This window comes from Bombina bombina, chromosome 4, assembly GCF_027579735.1.
Source record: "Bombina bombina isolate aBomBom1 chromosome 4, aBomBom1.pri, whole genome shotgun sequence".
NCBI classification, from domain to species: Eukaryota; Metazoa; Chordata; class Amphibia; order Anura; family Bombinatoridae; genus Bombina; species Bombina bombina.
The window spans coordinates 330,968,120-330,984,550 of record NC_069502.1 but is presented as its reverse complement, the minus strand read 5'-3'; the positions used below and the strand labels follow the sequence as shown (position 1 = coordinate 330,984,550).

The window sequence follows — 16,431 nt, the reverse complement described above, 5'->3', positions numbered from 1 at the left end:
TGTTTTATCTATCTATATCTATATGTATATATTTATATATAAAATAACATTTTCTTCTAAGTGAATAACAAATGTATTTAAATTATTTCTTAATGCACCTTCAGCTTTAATGCAGTGGTCCTAGTGCACCCTTGGGTTACTGCGAGTGAAAACCAGAAAGGCCTTTTGTAGTGAGCTTCATATACGTTAATGGGGAAAGGGAGTTAGCGTGGCCGAACTCTTCAATCTCCATATGTTAGTGTACCTTTCGCTTGGACTCTCACTTTTTATTTTCAACTTGTAATACAAGCAGGGGTGGAACTAAATACCGTTGGTTCAGCAGGTGCAGTGGCACCAGGAGGGCCATAGCAGCCAGTATATACATAGGCATGTGCAGAATGTGTACAATCCTAATGCAAGGGAGTATTTTATTAGTGTAGGTCCATCTATCTACCTATACTCAAGATCACTACACAGAGCAGCATATATATTATTATTACTGGGGCCCCAAGAAATGTTTCCACCAGAGTCCTCTGTTGAGCAAGTGTGCTACTCAATATGAGCATAAGCAAAGGAGCACTATTTTAACTTGAGTGCAGTTAGTTCTCAATAACGCTAATTTTTTTTGCTAAACTTGTAACCTAGGCCTACATCAATAAATATGACAAATAAAGTATTTTCACAAAATAAACAACACCAGAAGAAGGTTTCACAAGTTCATAGACAAAGGTAGCACTCTCATTAGAGGTGGTATAAATTAAAACAGTAATTCAAGAATGTCTGGGATACATATGGGTTCTCAGAATATATCAACCTTAGACCTAGATTTGGAGTTTGGCGTTAGCCGTGAAAATCAGCGTTAGAGGCTCCTAACGCTGGTTTTAGGCTACCGCCGGTATTTGGAGTCACTCAAAATAGGGTCTAACGCTCACTTTTCAGCCGCGACTTTTCCATACCGCAGATCCCCTTACGTCAATTGCGTATCCTATCTTTTCAATGGGATTTTTCTAACTCCGGTATTTAGAGTCGTGTCTGAAGTGAGCGTTAGAAATCTAACGACAAAACTCCAGCCGCAGGAAAAAAGTCAGTAGTTAAGAGCTTTCTGGGCTAACGCCGGTTTCTAAAGCTCTTAACTACTGTACTCTAAAGTACACTAACACCCATAAACTACCTATGTACCCCTAAACCGAGGTCCCCCCACATTGCCGACACTCGAATAATTTTTTTAACCCCTAATCTGCCGACCGCCACCTACGTTATCCTTATGTACCCCTAATCTGCTCCCCCTAACACCGCCGACCCCTGTATTATATTTATTAACCCCTAATCTGCCCCCCTCAACGTCGCCTCCATCTGCCTACACTTATTAACCCCTAAACTGCTGACCGCAAAGCGCCGCCTTCTACGTTATCCTTATGTACCCCTAATCTGCTGCCCCTAACACCGCCGACCCCTATATTATATTTATTAACCCCTAATCTGCCCCCCTCAACGTCGCCTCCACCTGCCTACACTTATTAACCCCTAATCTGCCGACCGGACCTGAGCGCTACTATAATAAAGTTATTAACCCCTAATCCGCCTCACTAACCCTATAATAAATAGTATTAACCCCTAATCTGCCCTCCCTAACATCGCCGACACCTAACTTCAATTATTAACCCCTAATCTGCCGACTGGAGCTCACCGCTACTCTAATAAATGTATTAACCCCTAAAGCTAAGTCTAACCCTAACACTAACACCCCCCTAAATTAAATATAATTTACATCTAACGAAATTAATTAACTCTTATTAAATAAATTATTCCTATTTAAAGATAAATACTTACCTGTAAAATAAATCCTAATATAGCTACAATATAAATTATAATTATATTATAGCTATTTTAGGATTAATATTTATTTTACAGGTAACTTTGTATTTATTTTAACCAGGTACAATAGCTATTAAATAGTTAAGAACTATTTAATAGCTAAAATAGTTAAAATAATTACAAAATTACCTGTAAAATAAATCCTAACCTAAGTTACAATTAAACCTAACACTACACTATCAATAAATTAATTAAATAAACTACCTACAATTACCTACAATTAACCTAACACTACACTATCAATAAATTAATTAAATACAAATCCTACAAATAAATACAATTAAATAAACTAGCTAAAGTACAAAAAATAAAAAAGAACTAAGTTACAAAAAATAAAAAAATATTTACAAACATAAGAAAAATATTACGACAATTTTAAACTAATTACACCTACTCTAAGCCCCCTAATAAAATAACAAAGCCCCCCAAAATAAAAAAATGCCCTACCCTATTCTAAATTACTAAAGTTCAAAGCTCTTTAACCTTACCAGCCCTGAACAGGGCCCTTTGCGGGGCATGCCCCAAGAAGTTCAGCTCTTTTGCCTGTAAAAAAAAACATACAATACCCCCCCCCCCAACATTACAACCCACCACCCACATACCCCTAATCTAACCCAAACCCCCCTTAAATAAACCTAACACTAAGCCCCTGAAGATCTTCCTACCTTATCTTCACCCTGCCAGGTTCACCGATCCGTCCTAAAGAGCTCCTCCGATGTCCTGATCCAAGCCCAAGCGGGGGGCTGAAGAGGTCCATGATCCGGCTGAAGTCTTCATCCAAGCGGGAGCTGAAGAGGTCCATGATCCGGATGAAGTCTTCTATCAACTGCATCTTCAATCTTCCGGATCCATCTTGATCGGAACAGCCAATAGAATGCGAGCTCAATCTGATTGGCTGATTGGATCAGCCAATCGGATTGAACTTGATTCTGATTGGCTGATTCCATCAGTCAATCAGAATATTCCTACCTTAATTCCGATCAGCCAATCGGAATTCGAGGGACGCCATCTTGGATGACGTCCCTTAAAGGAACCGTCATTCGGCTAGTAGGCGTCGGGAGAAGAGGATGTTCCGTGTCGGAGGTCTGCAAGATGGATCCGGAAGAAAGAAGATTGAAGATGCAGTTGATAGAAGACTTCATCCGGATCATGGACCTCTTCAGCTCCCGCTTGGATGAAGACTTCATCCGGATCATGGACCTCTTCAGCTCCCGCTTGGATGAAGACTTCAGCCGGATCATGGACCTCTTCAGCCCCCCGCTTGGGCTTGGATCAGGACATCGGAGGAGCTCTTCAGGACGGATCGGTGAACCTGGCAGGGTGAAGATAAGGTAGGAAGATCTTCAGGGGCTTAGTGTTAGGTTTATTTAAGGGGGGTTCTGGTTAGATTAGGGGTATGTGGGTGGTGGGTTGTAATGTTGGGGGGGTATTGTATGTTTTTTTTTACAGGCAAAAGAGCTGAACTTCTTGGGGCATGCCCCGCAAAGGGCCCTGTTCAGGGCTGGTAAGGTTAAAGAGCTTTGAACTTTAGTAATTTAGAATAGGGTAGGGCATTTTTTTATTTTGGGGGCTTTGTTATTTTATTAGGGGGCTTAGAGTAGGTGTAATTAGTTTAAAATTGTTGTAATATTTTTCTTATGTTTGTAAATATTTTTTTATTTTTTGTAACTTAGTTCTTTTTTATTTTTTGTACTTTAGCTAGTTTATTTAATTGTATTTATTTGTAGCAATTGTATTTAATTAATTTATTGATAGTGTAGTGTTAGGTTAATTGTAGGTAATTGTAGGTAGTTTATTTAATTAATTTATTGATAGTGTAGTGTTAGGTTTAATTGTAACTTAGGTTAGTATTTATTTTACAGGTAATTTTGTAATTATTTTAACTATTTTAGCTATTAAATAGTTCTTAACTATTTAATAGCTATTGTACCTGGTTAAAATAAATACAAAGTTACCTGTAAAATAAATATTAATCCTAAAATAGCTATAATATAATTATAATTTATATTGTAGCTATATTAGGATTTATTTTACAGGTAAGTATTTATCTTTAAATAGGAATAATTTATTTAATAAGAGTTAATTAATTTCGTTAGATGTAAATTATATTTAACTTAGGGGGGTGTTAGTGTTAGGGTTAGACTTAGCTTTAGGGGTTAATACATTTATTAGAGTAGCGGTGAGCTCCAGTCGGCAGATTAGGGGTTAATAATTGAAGTTAGGTGTCGGCAATGTTAGGGAGGGCAGATTAGGGGTTAATACTATTTATTATAGGGTTAGTGAGGCGGATAAGGGGTTAATAACTTTATCATAGTAGCACTCAGGTCCGGTCGGCAGATTAGGGGTTAATAAGTGTAGGCAGGTGGAGGCGACGTTGTGGGGGGCAGATTAGGGGTTATTAAATATAATATAGGTGTGGGCGATGTTAGGGAAGCAGATTAGGGGTACATAGGGATAATGTAAGTAGCAGCGGTTTACGGAGCGGCAGATTAGGGGTTAATAATAATATGCAGGGGTCAGCGATAGGGGGGGCGGCAGATTAGGGGTTAATAAGTGTAAGGTTAGGGGTGTTTAGACTCGGGGTACATGTTAGAGTGTTAAGTGCAGACGTAGGAAGGGTTACCACATAGCAAACAATGGGGCTGCGTTAGGAGCTGGTCGCGGCTTTTTTCCAGGTGTTTGGTTTTTTTTCAGCTCAAACAGCCCCATTGTTTCCTATGGAGGAATCGTGCATGAGCACGTTTTTGAGGCTGGCCGCTTGCGTAAGCAACTCTGGTATCGAGAGTTGAAGCTGCGTTAAAAATGCTCTACGCTCCTTTTTTGGAGCCTAACGCAGCCATTCTGTGGACTCTCAATACCAGAGTTATTTTTATGGTGCGGCCAGAAAAAAGCCGGCGTTAGTTTTTCGGGTCGTTACCGACAAAACTCCAAATCTAGCCGTTAGAGTTTAATCCTTCAAAAATAGAAAATATGAATATAAAAAAAACAATATAATGGTCCAAAAATGTTTTTATTGTCTAAAAATGAATTGCATAGAAATTATATCATAACATCCTATATTATAAAAGGCCAGGTATGTTTGTCCAGTGCAGTCATGCACAGTAGAGACTGCAGCGCGAGACAAACATACCTGGCCATAAGAAAGCATCAGTCAAGGCCATGAGGATCAGACAGCAGAAAGGGTGGGTGGGTGGGAGTGGACGGGCGTGGGGGGGACCGGACGGGAGCAGGCATGGCCAGGGTGTGGTCAGGCGGGTGGGACTGCTGCACTGCAGAAAATAGCCTGTGTACACGTACTTTAGGACTAGTATATAATAAACTATTAGGGATGTCTCCCTTATTAAGAATATTATACACTCTCTGGATATCCACACATACATAAATACATTACATAAATATTAAAATCCTAAATTAAGAAGTCAAAATAGCAAATAAAAATCTGTGATTAATAAACCCAAATCTAATGCAACCTTGTGGTATACTGTACAATATATCTACTTTGACAGAAGTCTCAGCTTTCACACTCTCATAAGCCTTGTGTGGTATATAAAATATGTCTTAAATAAGACTGTTAATAAGTTCTCTCATTATGCACTCTATGTTCTTTGGTATTTTCAGATCATATAATCCACACTGTGAGCTCATGTAAACGTTCTTACTTTTTTTTCAGTGTTATCATATTGTCAGTTTCCCACTGTAAATTGCACACATACCTACGTGCAGATCTTTTTGGTCTAGCGCCTACCGGCATCTGTTCCTAACTGCTGGTCACATAACCCATCTTCGTGTCACAGGGGGAGTTGTCTTGACCACTATTTGGTGCACAGGTTACTAGCAAAGACTATTGACCAATAATTAATTACAGTCTTTAAATTAAACTTAATTTGTTGATCCGTACACCCAAAGGTGTTACATGGTGAAAATATCTCCACATTATATCACACCTCCCTTCACCCATATGTAGGCTCCTCATGGTGGGTGTCCTTAACAATTTCAATAGCTAGGCGTTATTTGTATCCTGTCAACATGTTTCACCCTACTGGGCTTTGTCAAGACATGATTAAAATACCACTGCTCTTATATATTTAAACCCTATCACATCCTCTCATTGAATAATCCTTTGATCATTTTATTGATTGAAATACTTAAATTTCTTTTAAGATGGTTTAATTCTTAGTCTCATTAAGGTGGTCTAAAATCACAGGCATCATCATCAATTTTTGAAAACAGCCTTGTTGCTTATAAATGATCTATTCCTTTATATTTAGTAATATTCTGAGGTGCATAAACAATCTTAAAACACTTTACTCATAAAACCTCTATTACTATATAAACAAATAAAATATAAAAGTGCTGTCAAAAACTATTTAAAAACTTCAGATTAACAAGCCACATCAGAATTATAATAGATAAATACATATATAAAATCATAAACAGAAGTAATTTGTCTATGCAATTAGTTTTTATACAATACAATTGCCAACCTTTGAAGGATTAAACTCTAAGGTTTATATATTCTTAGTACCCAAGCATTTGTATAGCGCTGCTACTTTTTTTAAATACCTACTAATTAATTGCAACTGCTCAAAAGGAAAGTTATGGAAGCAGTTAGAGTTACCATTATGTAAGCGAACTGTTTTTTTTTTTTAGCTGGGGTACATATGGAAAACATTTGGTTTCTGGTTCTTATCTATGTATCCTTGTCAATGTAACTTCAAGTGAAACTTAACTGACATAATACAGCCTAATATTAATTGTGTTTCAAACCTTCATTATTGCTCTTTTTCTTGTCTTGTCATCCATCCACTTATTTTCATCCAGCATTTTTAAGAATGCCTTACGAAGCTCTGCGATGAGGTCTTTAACCTGTAACATAAAAGAAAGTAGGTTTTTAGGGCAATGGGTTAGGGTGCCTGTTTTATTGTATTTGTTTCATAACCAAGAACGTTTTGTGAATAGCCCATTATTACATGAAGCTTCTTTGTACCATGTGCACCATTTTAATAGTAACAATATAAGCAATCTCCAGGTGTATTTTAAAATTCCCGTAGCTATACAATAGGAGATCTTTGTCAGTGATAAAAGACAATGCTGTTTCCTAAACATGATTTGTAATTTAGAGAGATTTGCTCATGTCACCAAATGTAGCATCCACTTTTTCCGCCAGTAGTAAATTACATTTAGTTGAGCATACCAAGGGCTAGACTACGAGTGGAGTACAAATTAATGCTCCTGCTTGTGCGTTAACTCTGCTAGACGGAGGCTTTTTGCATGCATCGGATAGCTCTCGTATTACAAGTTGAAAGTAAATTGTTTTTGAGTAAGCAGAATCCCAATGTGCACAAAAAATTATCGTGACCACGTTTACTTCTTCTCCCATGGAATACTTGCTCTTCCCGACGGCATATATTCAAGAACGCTAAACTCGACATTCCAATATTCTTCACATAGCAGAATACATTCTATTTATTCTCAAATACATATTCATATATATTGATAAAAAGCTATATAGGCATATATATGTATTTTACATGAACCATATCAGATATATATAGAAATATATATTTAATATTAAATAATACAAGATTTTCTACGTGAAGAACATAGTAATGTAAAATATGTGCTTTGCACATCATGTTTCTCAATTTAGATTTTAATGCGGTCAGGTTAGAGCACATGAAAACAATAACAATTATTAAACATACTGTAAAATATATAGATATGATTTATGATTTATGGATTATTTAGAATATTTCACAGTATATTTAATACTTTTTAAAATAATTATATTAATTTTACTTTAATATTTTATATTTAAAATGTCAATAATGTTCCTTAAGAATACTAATGGCCTGATTACGAGTTAAACTCAAATTAAAGGGACAGTCTAGTCCAATATAAACTTTTATGATTCAGATAGAGAATGTAATTTTAAACAATTTTCCAATTTACTTTTATCACCAATTTTGCTTTGTTCTCTTGGTATTCTTAGTTGAAAGCTAAACCTAGGATGTTCATATGCTAATTTCTAAGTCCTTGAAGGCCGCCACTTCTCTCAGGGCATTTTGACAGTTTTTCACCACTAGAGGGTGTTAGTTCATGTGTGTCATATAGATAACACTGTGCTCACGCACGTGGAGTTCAGGTGAGCCAGCTCTGATTGGCTAAAATGGATGTCTGTCAAAAGAACTGAAATAAGGGTGCAGTTTGCAGAGGCTTAGATACAAGGTAATCACAGAAGTAAAAAGTGTATTTATATAACTGTGTTAGTTATGCAAAACTAGGGAATGTGTAATAAAGGGATTATCTATCTTTTTAAACAATACAAATTCTGGTGTAGACTGTTCCTTTAACACTTCCACTCGAGCATAAATTGTGCTAGAAGTAAGCATTTTGCACTTGTCGGGTTGCGCTCATATTACGAGTTGTAAGTAAACTGTTTTCACTCTTGCGCTAACCTGACAAGTGCGAAAAGTCGAAGTTAGAATATCGCCTACATGTTCACCTATTCCCCCATAGATGTCAATGGAGAAAAAGGTGTGAAAAAAAATAGTTAAAATCTTTATTAAAAATGAATAAGGTAAGTTAAAGGGACATGAAAAACAAAATAATATATTTTATTATTCAGATAGAGCATACAATTTTCAACAGCTTTCCAAATGGCTTCTATTATCTAATTTGCTTTGTTCTTTTGGTATCCTTTGTTGAAAAAAAAACACCTAGGTAGGCTAAGGACATGGGATCTATCTGCTGATTGGTGGCTGCACATACTTGCCAGTTGCCATTGACTCACCTGATGTATTTAGCTAGATCCCAGTAGCACATTGCTGCTATTTCAATAAAGGATACCAAGATAATGAACAAATTTGATAATAGAAGTAAACTTGAAAGTTATTTAAATTGCATGCTCTAGCCCTTTAAGGAGTGTGCACATGTCTGCAGTACTATATGGCAGCAGTTTTGCAACAATGCTATACATTAGAAAGAACACTAAATGCCAGCACTATATCCTGTCATTTAGTGTTCCAGAGATGCACACTACCTATCTAGATATCTATTCAACAAAGAATAAGAAGAGAACAAAGCAAATTTGATCATAGAAGTAAATTGGAAACTTTAAAAAAAAAAAATATTCTCTATCTGAATCGTCAAATCATTATTTTTTGTTTTATGTCCCTTTAAGTAAATATTACATTATTATTGGCACACCTCAATTTTTTTTATCAGGTACATTGAACAAGCATTGTAACAACTTTGACATTAAAGGGACAGTCTACACCTTGGTCATCTTAAAGTCTTACCTTAGATTAAGCTGCAAATAGCCTCCTGCAACATTTCTATATCATGCAGCAGGAACGGTAAAAAAGTTATTTTAATATGAATATTGTTTTTGGCCATTTTAAAATGGCTGCCAGGCTTACATCCTAATCTGGGTTGCATATGGCATCCAATCACAAAAGGCTCACTAGTTGGATTCAACAGACTGTCAATTCTATTCAGCAGAGTGCCTAGATGCGGCCCAGATTTTGATGTCATCAGTGGGCTGAGCTTGGCAGTGATTTCAAGCAGGCCAGAAACAAATATTCATTTTAAAATAACTTTTTTTACTGTTCCTGTTGCATGATATAAAAAGGGTGCAGGAGGCTATTTGCAGGTTAATCTAAGGTAAGACTTTAAAGGGAGGTAAGACTTTAAAGTGAAAGTCAATCCTAGCGTTGTACAAACACTAGGATTGACTATTGAAACAAATAAAGGGGATTTTCAATCACAAAGTATAAGATACTTCATGTAGAAAGCTCCTTTATTTGATTCAATCGATCGCCGTTTTTAGCTGCTACAACAGCCCACGGCTAAAAAATTGTTTTGATAATAGGTGACGTTTTCACCTCTTAGCCAATAGCCGTGCGGTAAATCCGGCTTGGCGCCCATGGGAGCTGGATTTACCGCACGGCTATTGGCTAAGAGTTGAAATCATCACCTCTTAGCCAAAAATTTTTTTAGCCATGGGCTGCTGAACCAGGTCAAAATGGCAATCAATTGAAACAAATAAAGGAGCTTTCTACATGAAGTTTCTTATACTTCATGAATAAAAGTCTCCTTTATTTGTTTCAATAGTCAATCCTAGCATTTGTACAACGCTAGGATTGACTTTAACTTTAATAGATTACTAAGGTGTAGACTGCCCCTTAAATTACATATGTTTGTTAATCGCTAAGGGTCTAGTTTTTTTTATTTATTATATGGATAATTTGAAATAAATAATATTAACATGTTGTAGTCTGGGGAGTACTTAGAAACAATGATTATACCAATAAGGGTACTCGCTAATAAAATGGTTTGGAAATTCTCTGTTAGAAGTTCTCATCCAGGCCTCAGTGATCAAAAGTGTCACGTGGCGGCAAGATATTATTAAAAAAGGATCTGTAAGTCACGTAGAGAAAGCTGGGAAAATATTCCAAGTGGCTTACATCAGTATTTAACTGCAGCAGCATCAAGAGGCGTTTTAAATACATCTCAATGGGTGGTGATGCTGGCGATAGATAATTTGTATTGTTTAAAAAAGCACACCAATAAATGTTACAAGGCCCGACAATATTAAGCTCTTCCATGCCCTTACCCCCAGCGCATCCTAACCACGCTACATTTTTAATCCCTTACACCACCTCTGTCCCACAGCACCCTAGTCCCTTTATGTTATTAACCCCTTATATAACCTCAGGTCCACCACACTATAACCCCTCTATGCTATTAACCCCTTCTGTAACCTCAAACCCGCCACCCCTGTCCTCTCTATGTTTTTAACCCCTTATGTGACCTCAAGTCCACCACACTCTAACCTCACTATGCTATTAACCCCTTGTGTTGCATTCCCCAGAGGACCCTGACCTCACTAAATTATTAACCCCTAAACTAACACCATAATAAAAAAAATAAGACACAAAAAATTAAACTAACTGCAGTAAATAAAACCCCAAAAAAGAAACAAAAACATAACAATAAAAAACCCACAACCACAAAACCTTACAAAAAAAAACACATCCACAAAACTATACTAAAAAACCATCACACTAAAAGAGCACTACCAAAACAACTTCCTAAAAAAAACCTGTAACCACATTAGCTTTCTGAAAAAACATTACACAAAAACATTCAGCAATAGCAGATAATAAAACCTCATTATATTCACCATCCTGAGTTCTTATCAGTTGTAATCCACTACAATCAGGCAAGGGAAAAAAAATGAAGAGCACAAAAAAAAAAAAAGGATCCTCTTCTTTCTTCATCGGTTGTACATTCACATTTATCCTGGCAATGTAAAAAACATGGAAAAATCACAGAGGCCCCCAAAAAATCCATGAAGGGCCATTTGTAATCCACAGGGGTCTACACAGCATCAGCAGTGGTTATTCAGGTCACCGACGTGGAATGGCATGGAAGGCATTAATAGTGTAGTGAGGTTAGGATGCACTGGGGGTTAGGGCATAGCAGGGGTTAATAATGTATTGGGGTAAGGATGCGCTGGGATAATGGTTTAGAAGGGGTTAATAGCTTAGAGGGGTTAGGATGAGCTGGGGGTAAGATTGTGGAAGTGGTTAAAAGCATAGAAGCGTTTAAAAAATATATAATTTATGTCTATTCAATGTTTACCGTATATGTATTGTACAGTATTGTGTTATCTTTATGTGCGATTCTACAAATCTTGTATTGTGCCGGCAAAATATTCCAAGTGGCTGACATCAGTATTTAACTGCAGCATCATCGAGAGGCGTTTTAAATACATCTCAATGGGTGGGGATGCTGGCGATATATTCAAAGCAGTCTAAGTAATCACACAACTAAATAAACGTACTGCAGCCTACAAGGATTAAAAGAATAATGAAACAATGTACTAAAGGGAAGTCTACTCCAGAATTTGTATTGTTTCAAAAGATAGATAATCCCTTTAATACCCATTCCCCAAATGTGCATAACAAACACAGTATATTGATATAATTTTTACCTCTGTGATTACCCATCCACAAAACTATATTAAAAAAAACCCATCACACTAAAAAAGCACTACCAAAACAACTTCCTAAATAAACCTGTAACCCCATTACCTTTCTGAATTTTTTTTTACACAAAAACATTCACTAATAGCAGATAATAAAACCTCATTATATTGACCATCCTGAGTTCTTATCAGTTGTAATCCACTACAATCAGGCAAGAAATAAAAAAAAATTAAGAGCACAAAAAAAACCAAGGATCCTCTTCTTTCTTCATCGGTTGTACATTCACATTTATCCTGGCAATGTAAAAAACATGGAAAAATCATAGAGGCCCCAAAGAAATCCATGAAGGGCCATTTGTAATCCACAGGGGTCTACACAGCATCAGTAGTGGTTCTTCAGGTCACCGACGTCAGCAGTGGTACTCACCAGCGATGGTTCCTCCATGGCTGCGGCGGCTTCTCGGCAGCGGCAGAGCTTCTTTTCTGTTGGCGATGATCCCCTCCAGCTGTGGCTCCTAAGCGGAGGCGATCTTCGGTGGCGATGGTCCCCACGGATCTTCGGTGGCTCCTCAATGGGAAATATCCCTCTGGCGTTGGCTCCACAGTGGCGACCCAACACTTTTCCTCTGTTCCTATCCTCATGTTGTCTGGCAGCACACTCAATAGAGGATGTCAGTTTCCACCTTTTATAGGGGTGTGCTGGCATCTGACTGATTTTTCAATTTATTTCAAATCAACCAATATAACTTTTTCTCTTTTTTTAAAGCAGTCAATAGAAAAAAAAACTATTTTCTATTGACTGAAATTTTTTTTAAATCAGCCAATAGAATTTACTTTATTTGGTTGATTTAAAAAAACCTAATGAAGAAAGAAGAGAATGCAACTGATAAAGGCTTCAGGATGTGAGTATAGTGTTTGTTTTTTTGTTTAACCGCTATTGCTTAATGTCTTTTCTGCTTTTTTGGGGGGAAGGTTTTTTTTGTTTTTTTATAAAAGTTTTTTGGTTGTTTTTTTTTTTTAAAGTTTTGTGATTGTGTTGTTTTTTAATATGGTTTTGTGATTGTCTTTTTTTATTGTTGTGTAAATGTTTTATTTTTTCTACTGCTGATTGTTTTTATTTTTTGTGTCTTATTTTTTTCTGCTATAGTGTTAGGTTAGTTTAGGCGTTAATAGTGTAGTGAGGTTAGGATTCACTGGGGGCTAGAGCATGGCAGGGGTTAATAATGTATTGGGGTAAGGATGCGCTGGGATAAGGGTTTAGAAGGGGTTAATAGCTTAGAGGGGTTAGGATGAGCTGGGGGTAAGATTGTGGAAGTGGTTAAAAGCTTAGAAGCGTTTAAAAAACATGTATATGATTTATGTCAATTCAATGTTTACCGTATATATATATGTTGTGTACAGCATTGTGTTATCTTTATGGTTGATTCTACAAATCTTGTATTGTGCCCTTAGGCATATTTTTTTAACTTATTTTAAGTTTAAAATGGTGCAATGGCAATATTAATATTTCATAATATACTTAACACAAAATTGTGTTTCTTTAATCACATTTAAGTTTGTAATATTGCAAACGTGAAGTCGCAATTGTGTTTTACTTCTAATATTGCGATCGCACTGTTGCAAACATGTTCTATATTAATATGTTTGCTACAGTACAATCAGAATATTAGAAGTAAAACACAATCATGCCATCACATTTGCAATATTAGTATAATACACCTGCAATATTGAAAACTTAAAGGGACACAAAACCCATCATTTTTCTTTCATGATTCAGAACGAGCACTACGTGACAGGAAATAGTGCTGCCCTCTAGTGTTCTTATTAATGTATAACATTGTTGAAAAAATGCTGCCATATAGCACTGCAGATTCGTGCGCACTCCAGAACTTACCTTGCTGCTTTTCAACAAAGGATAACAAGAAAATGAAGATTTGATAATAGAAGTAAATTGAAAAGTTGTATTAAATTGTATTCTCTATTTGATTCATGAAAGGAAAAATTGGGGTCTTATGTCCTTTTAAAGCGCGATTACAGAAACACATCACAAATCGCGTTTTAAGTACTGTATATTATGAAATATTATTATTGTGATCGCACCATTGCGATCTTAAAATAAGTTAAAAATCACGCCTAAGGACACAATACAAGCTTTTTACAATCTTGCATAAAGTTTACATACATATTAGAACACAATACTATACAATACATATGCATTAAACATTGTATATACATATTTCATATAACACATTGCCAGCTCCTATAGTTTTAATAGGAAGCTTTTTTTTGTCTTTATTAGTAACGTAGATTAATGATATAGATATAAGCGTTCTGTGGGAGATTGTAGCGCTTTTATTTTTTGGAGTAACCTGCATTTAAATGCGGAAACATCACCAGTAGTTCGATTTATTCCACGTGCTGCCCTGCAGGTTAGGTTGGTACATGTTTTTAGCCATACGTCTCACCACCTTTTCAGTGGCAATATTGACCAGTGTGTGCAATCTAGTGAATCTACTGTAAAACTAATGTTAGAGGTGCGTTATTTGAAGTGTTCTTACACAGAAACCACTTTTTGTTTTAGCAAACGCACAGTCTGTGTTGTGTAGGAACACTTCAAATACAGCTCACTCCGATGATATTGCAGACAATTGGGAGGACTTTTGCTGAAGTCACAATCCTTATAATTTCCTATGGGAGACACATCGCCACTTGTCGGCATCGCGAGGTTCAGCAAACAGTTTTAGAATATATCGACAGACCAACGGACTGCAAGCCTGGCAAACCCAAACAGGCAATTTCTTGTCGGTCTGACAATTTTGAATATTGGGGTCCCAATGAGGTTTTTTCGGGTTTTCAAATTTGAGGCCATCCTAGTCCACAACATTATTTTGTTATGGCTTTGATAAACTCATCAGATACTTTGCACTGAGAACCCTGACCAGCACTATTCCTGCCCTCCAACAACATTTTTTTTGCATTGTTTGTATAATATTTTGATTTATCTAATTCAAGAACGCTACCCTCTTGAAAATCTTTGTTGACATTCTGCATAGAATGCCAATTAGTTTGCAATTTATTGAATACAATAACCTCTTTATTTAACAAACATATTAAAGGGACAGTAAAGTAAAAATAAATCTTTCATGATATAAATAGGGCATGTCATTTTAAACAACTTTCCAATTTACTTTTATTACCAATTTTGCTTTGTTCTCTTGGTATTCTTAGTTGAAAGCTAAATCAATGAGGTTCATGTGCTAATTTCTTAGACCTTTAGACTGCCTCTAATCTGAAAGCATTTTGACAGTTTTTCACCACTAGAGGGCGTTAGTTCATGTGTTTCATATAGATAACATTGAGCTCCGGCACATGAAGCTCCTAAGAGCAAGCACTGATTGGCTAAAAATGCATGTCTGTCAAAAGAACTGAAATAAGGGGGCAGTTTGCAGAGGCATAGATACAAGGTAATCACAGAGGTAAAAAGTATATTATTATAACTGTGTTGGTTATGCAAAATTAGGGAATGGGTAATAAAGGGATTATCTACCTTTTTAAAAAACAACAATTCTGGTGTTTACTGTCCCTTTAAAAAATATTTTCCAAAATTTACTTTAAAGCTATAAAAAATTACCACTTGTTTACTCTCTCCAGAAAATGCCTCCTTCACATACAATCGTCCAATAATATCCTCCAAAACATTATTGAGGTAATTTACACAGGTGCGCCAAAGAGGATCTTCTGTTGAAATGCCATACATTATCTGTACAAAAAATAATTTGATTACATTTATGAATACAGCAATATTCTCAAAATATGAGAAAACAACTTATAAAGTAATCGGTAGTGGAATTAATACAATGGTTTCTGAAATGCATTTTTTTTTCTTTTGCAGGATACCTGTAAGATCCTTATATTAAACTATATTTGTCAACTGATAATGGCATAGTACCTTTGTTAATTTGTCTTCAGTAGCCTTATATTCTTTGCTCAGGTCACCGACAGCATAAAAAATTTGACTCCATGCGAGGTAGTTTTGTATATCTCTATAATGATATAGAAGTATAATTACATTATTGTTTAAATGATTCTCAGTAGCTGTGAAAAGTCTATAGTATCATTACCTTTTAGTGTATTTGTTTATAAAAGTTGCCAAAGCCTTTAAATATTCAGAGGCATAGACAACCACTTGTTCATTTTCATCAACTGTGATCCCACCAGGGGACATAACTGCATTTACAAAGCTCAGCCAGTTGACCGCCTGCAAAAAGAGACAGTAATATAATTATACATTTCTCTTAATAGTGTCATGCCATTTTACAATAGGATCTCAACAAACCAATCACCATAAAAAAACATATAATACCCTGGATACCCTGAAAAATCACCATTGTGTAATTATATGGATTTTTGCTACAACCTACAAAAAAAGTCAGTTTTGCCCTTTCTAAAAAGAGAAAAATAAGACCTCACAAACATACAGCTTGATTACGAGTTGTGCGTTAGGCGTATAAAGCAGCGTTGGCCAGTCCTAACGCTGCTTTTTAACGCCAGCTGGTATTACGAGTCTTGCAGGTACAGGTGTA

General features: G+C 36.2%; 1 protein-coding gene across 1 annotated transcript in view; it reads right to left on the bottom strand.

Moving 5' to 3' along the window:
* The window catches only part of LOC128656254 (neprilysin-like), a 302,039-nt gene that overhangs the window by 131,892 nt on the left and 153,716 nt on the right, over positions 1 to 16,431 (bottom strand). Inside the window, exons 11-14 of the mRNA XM_053710071.1 lie at positions 15,970 to 16,106; positions 15,798 to 15,891; positions 15,480 to 15,608; positions 6,622 to 6,720 (exon numbers count right to left, since the gene is read on the bottom strand). Of these exons, the coding sequence (XP_053566046.1) occupies positions 6,622 to 6,720; positions 15,480 to 15,608; positions 15,798 to 15,891; positions 15,970 to 16,106 (459 nt within the window). The remainder of the gene's footprint in view (positions 1 to 6,621; positions 6,721 to 15,479; positions 15,609 to 15,797; positions 15,892 to 15,969; positions 16,107 to 16,431) is intronic.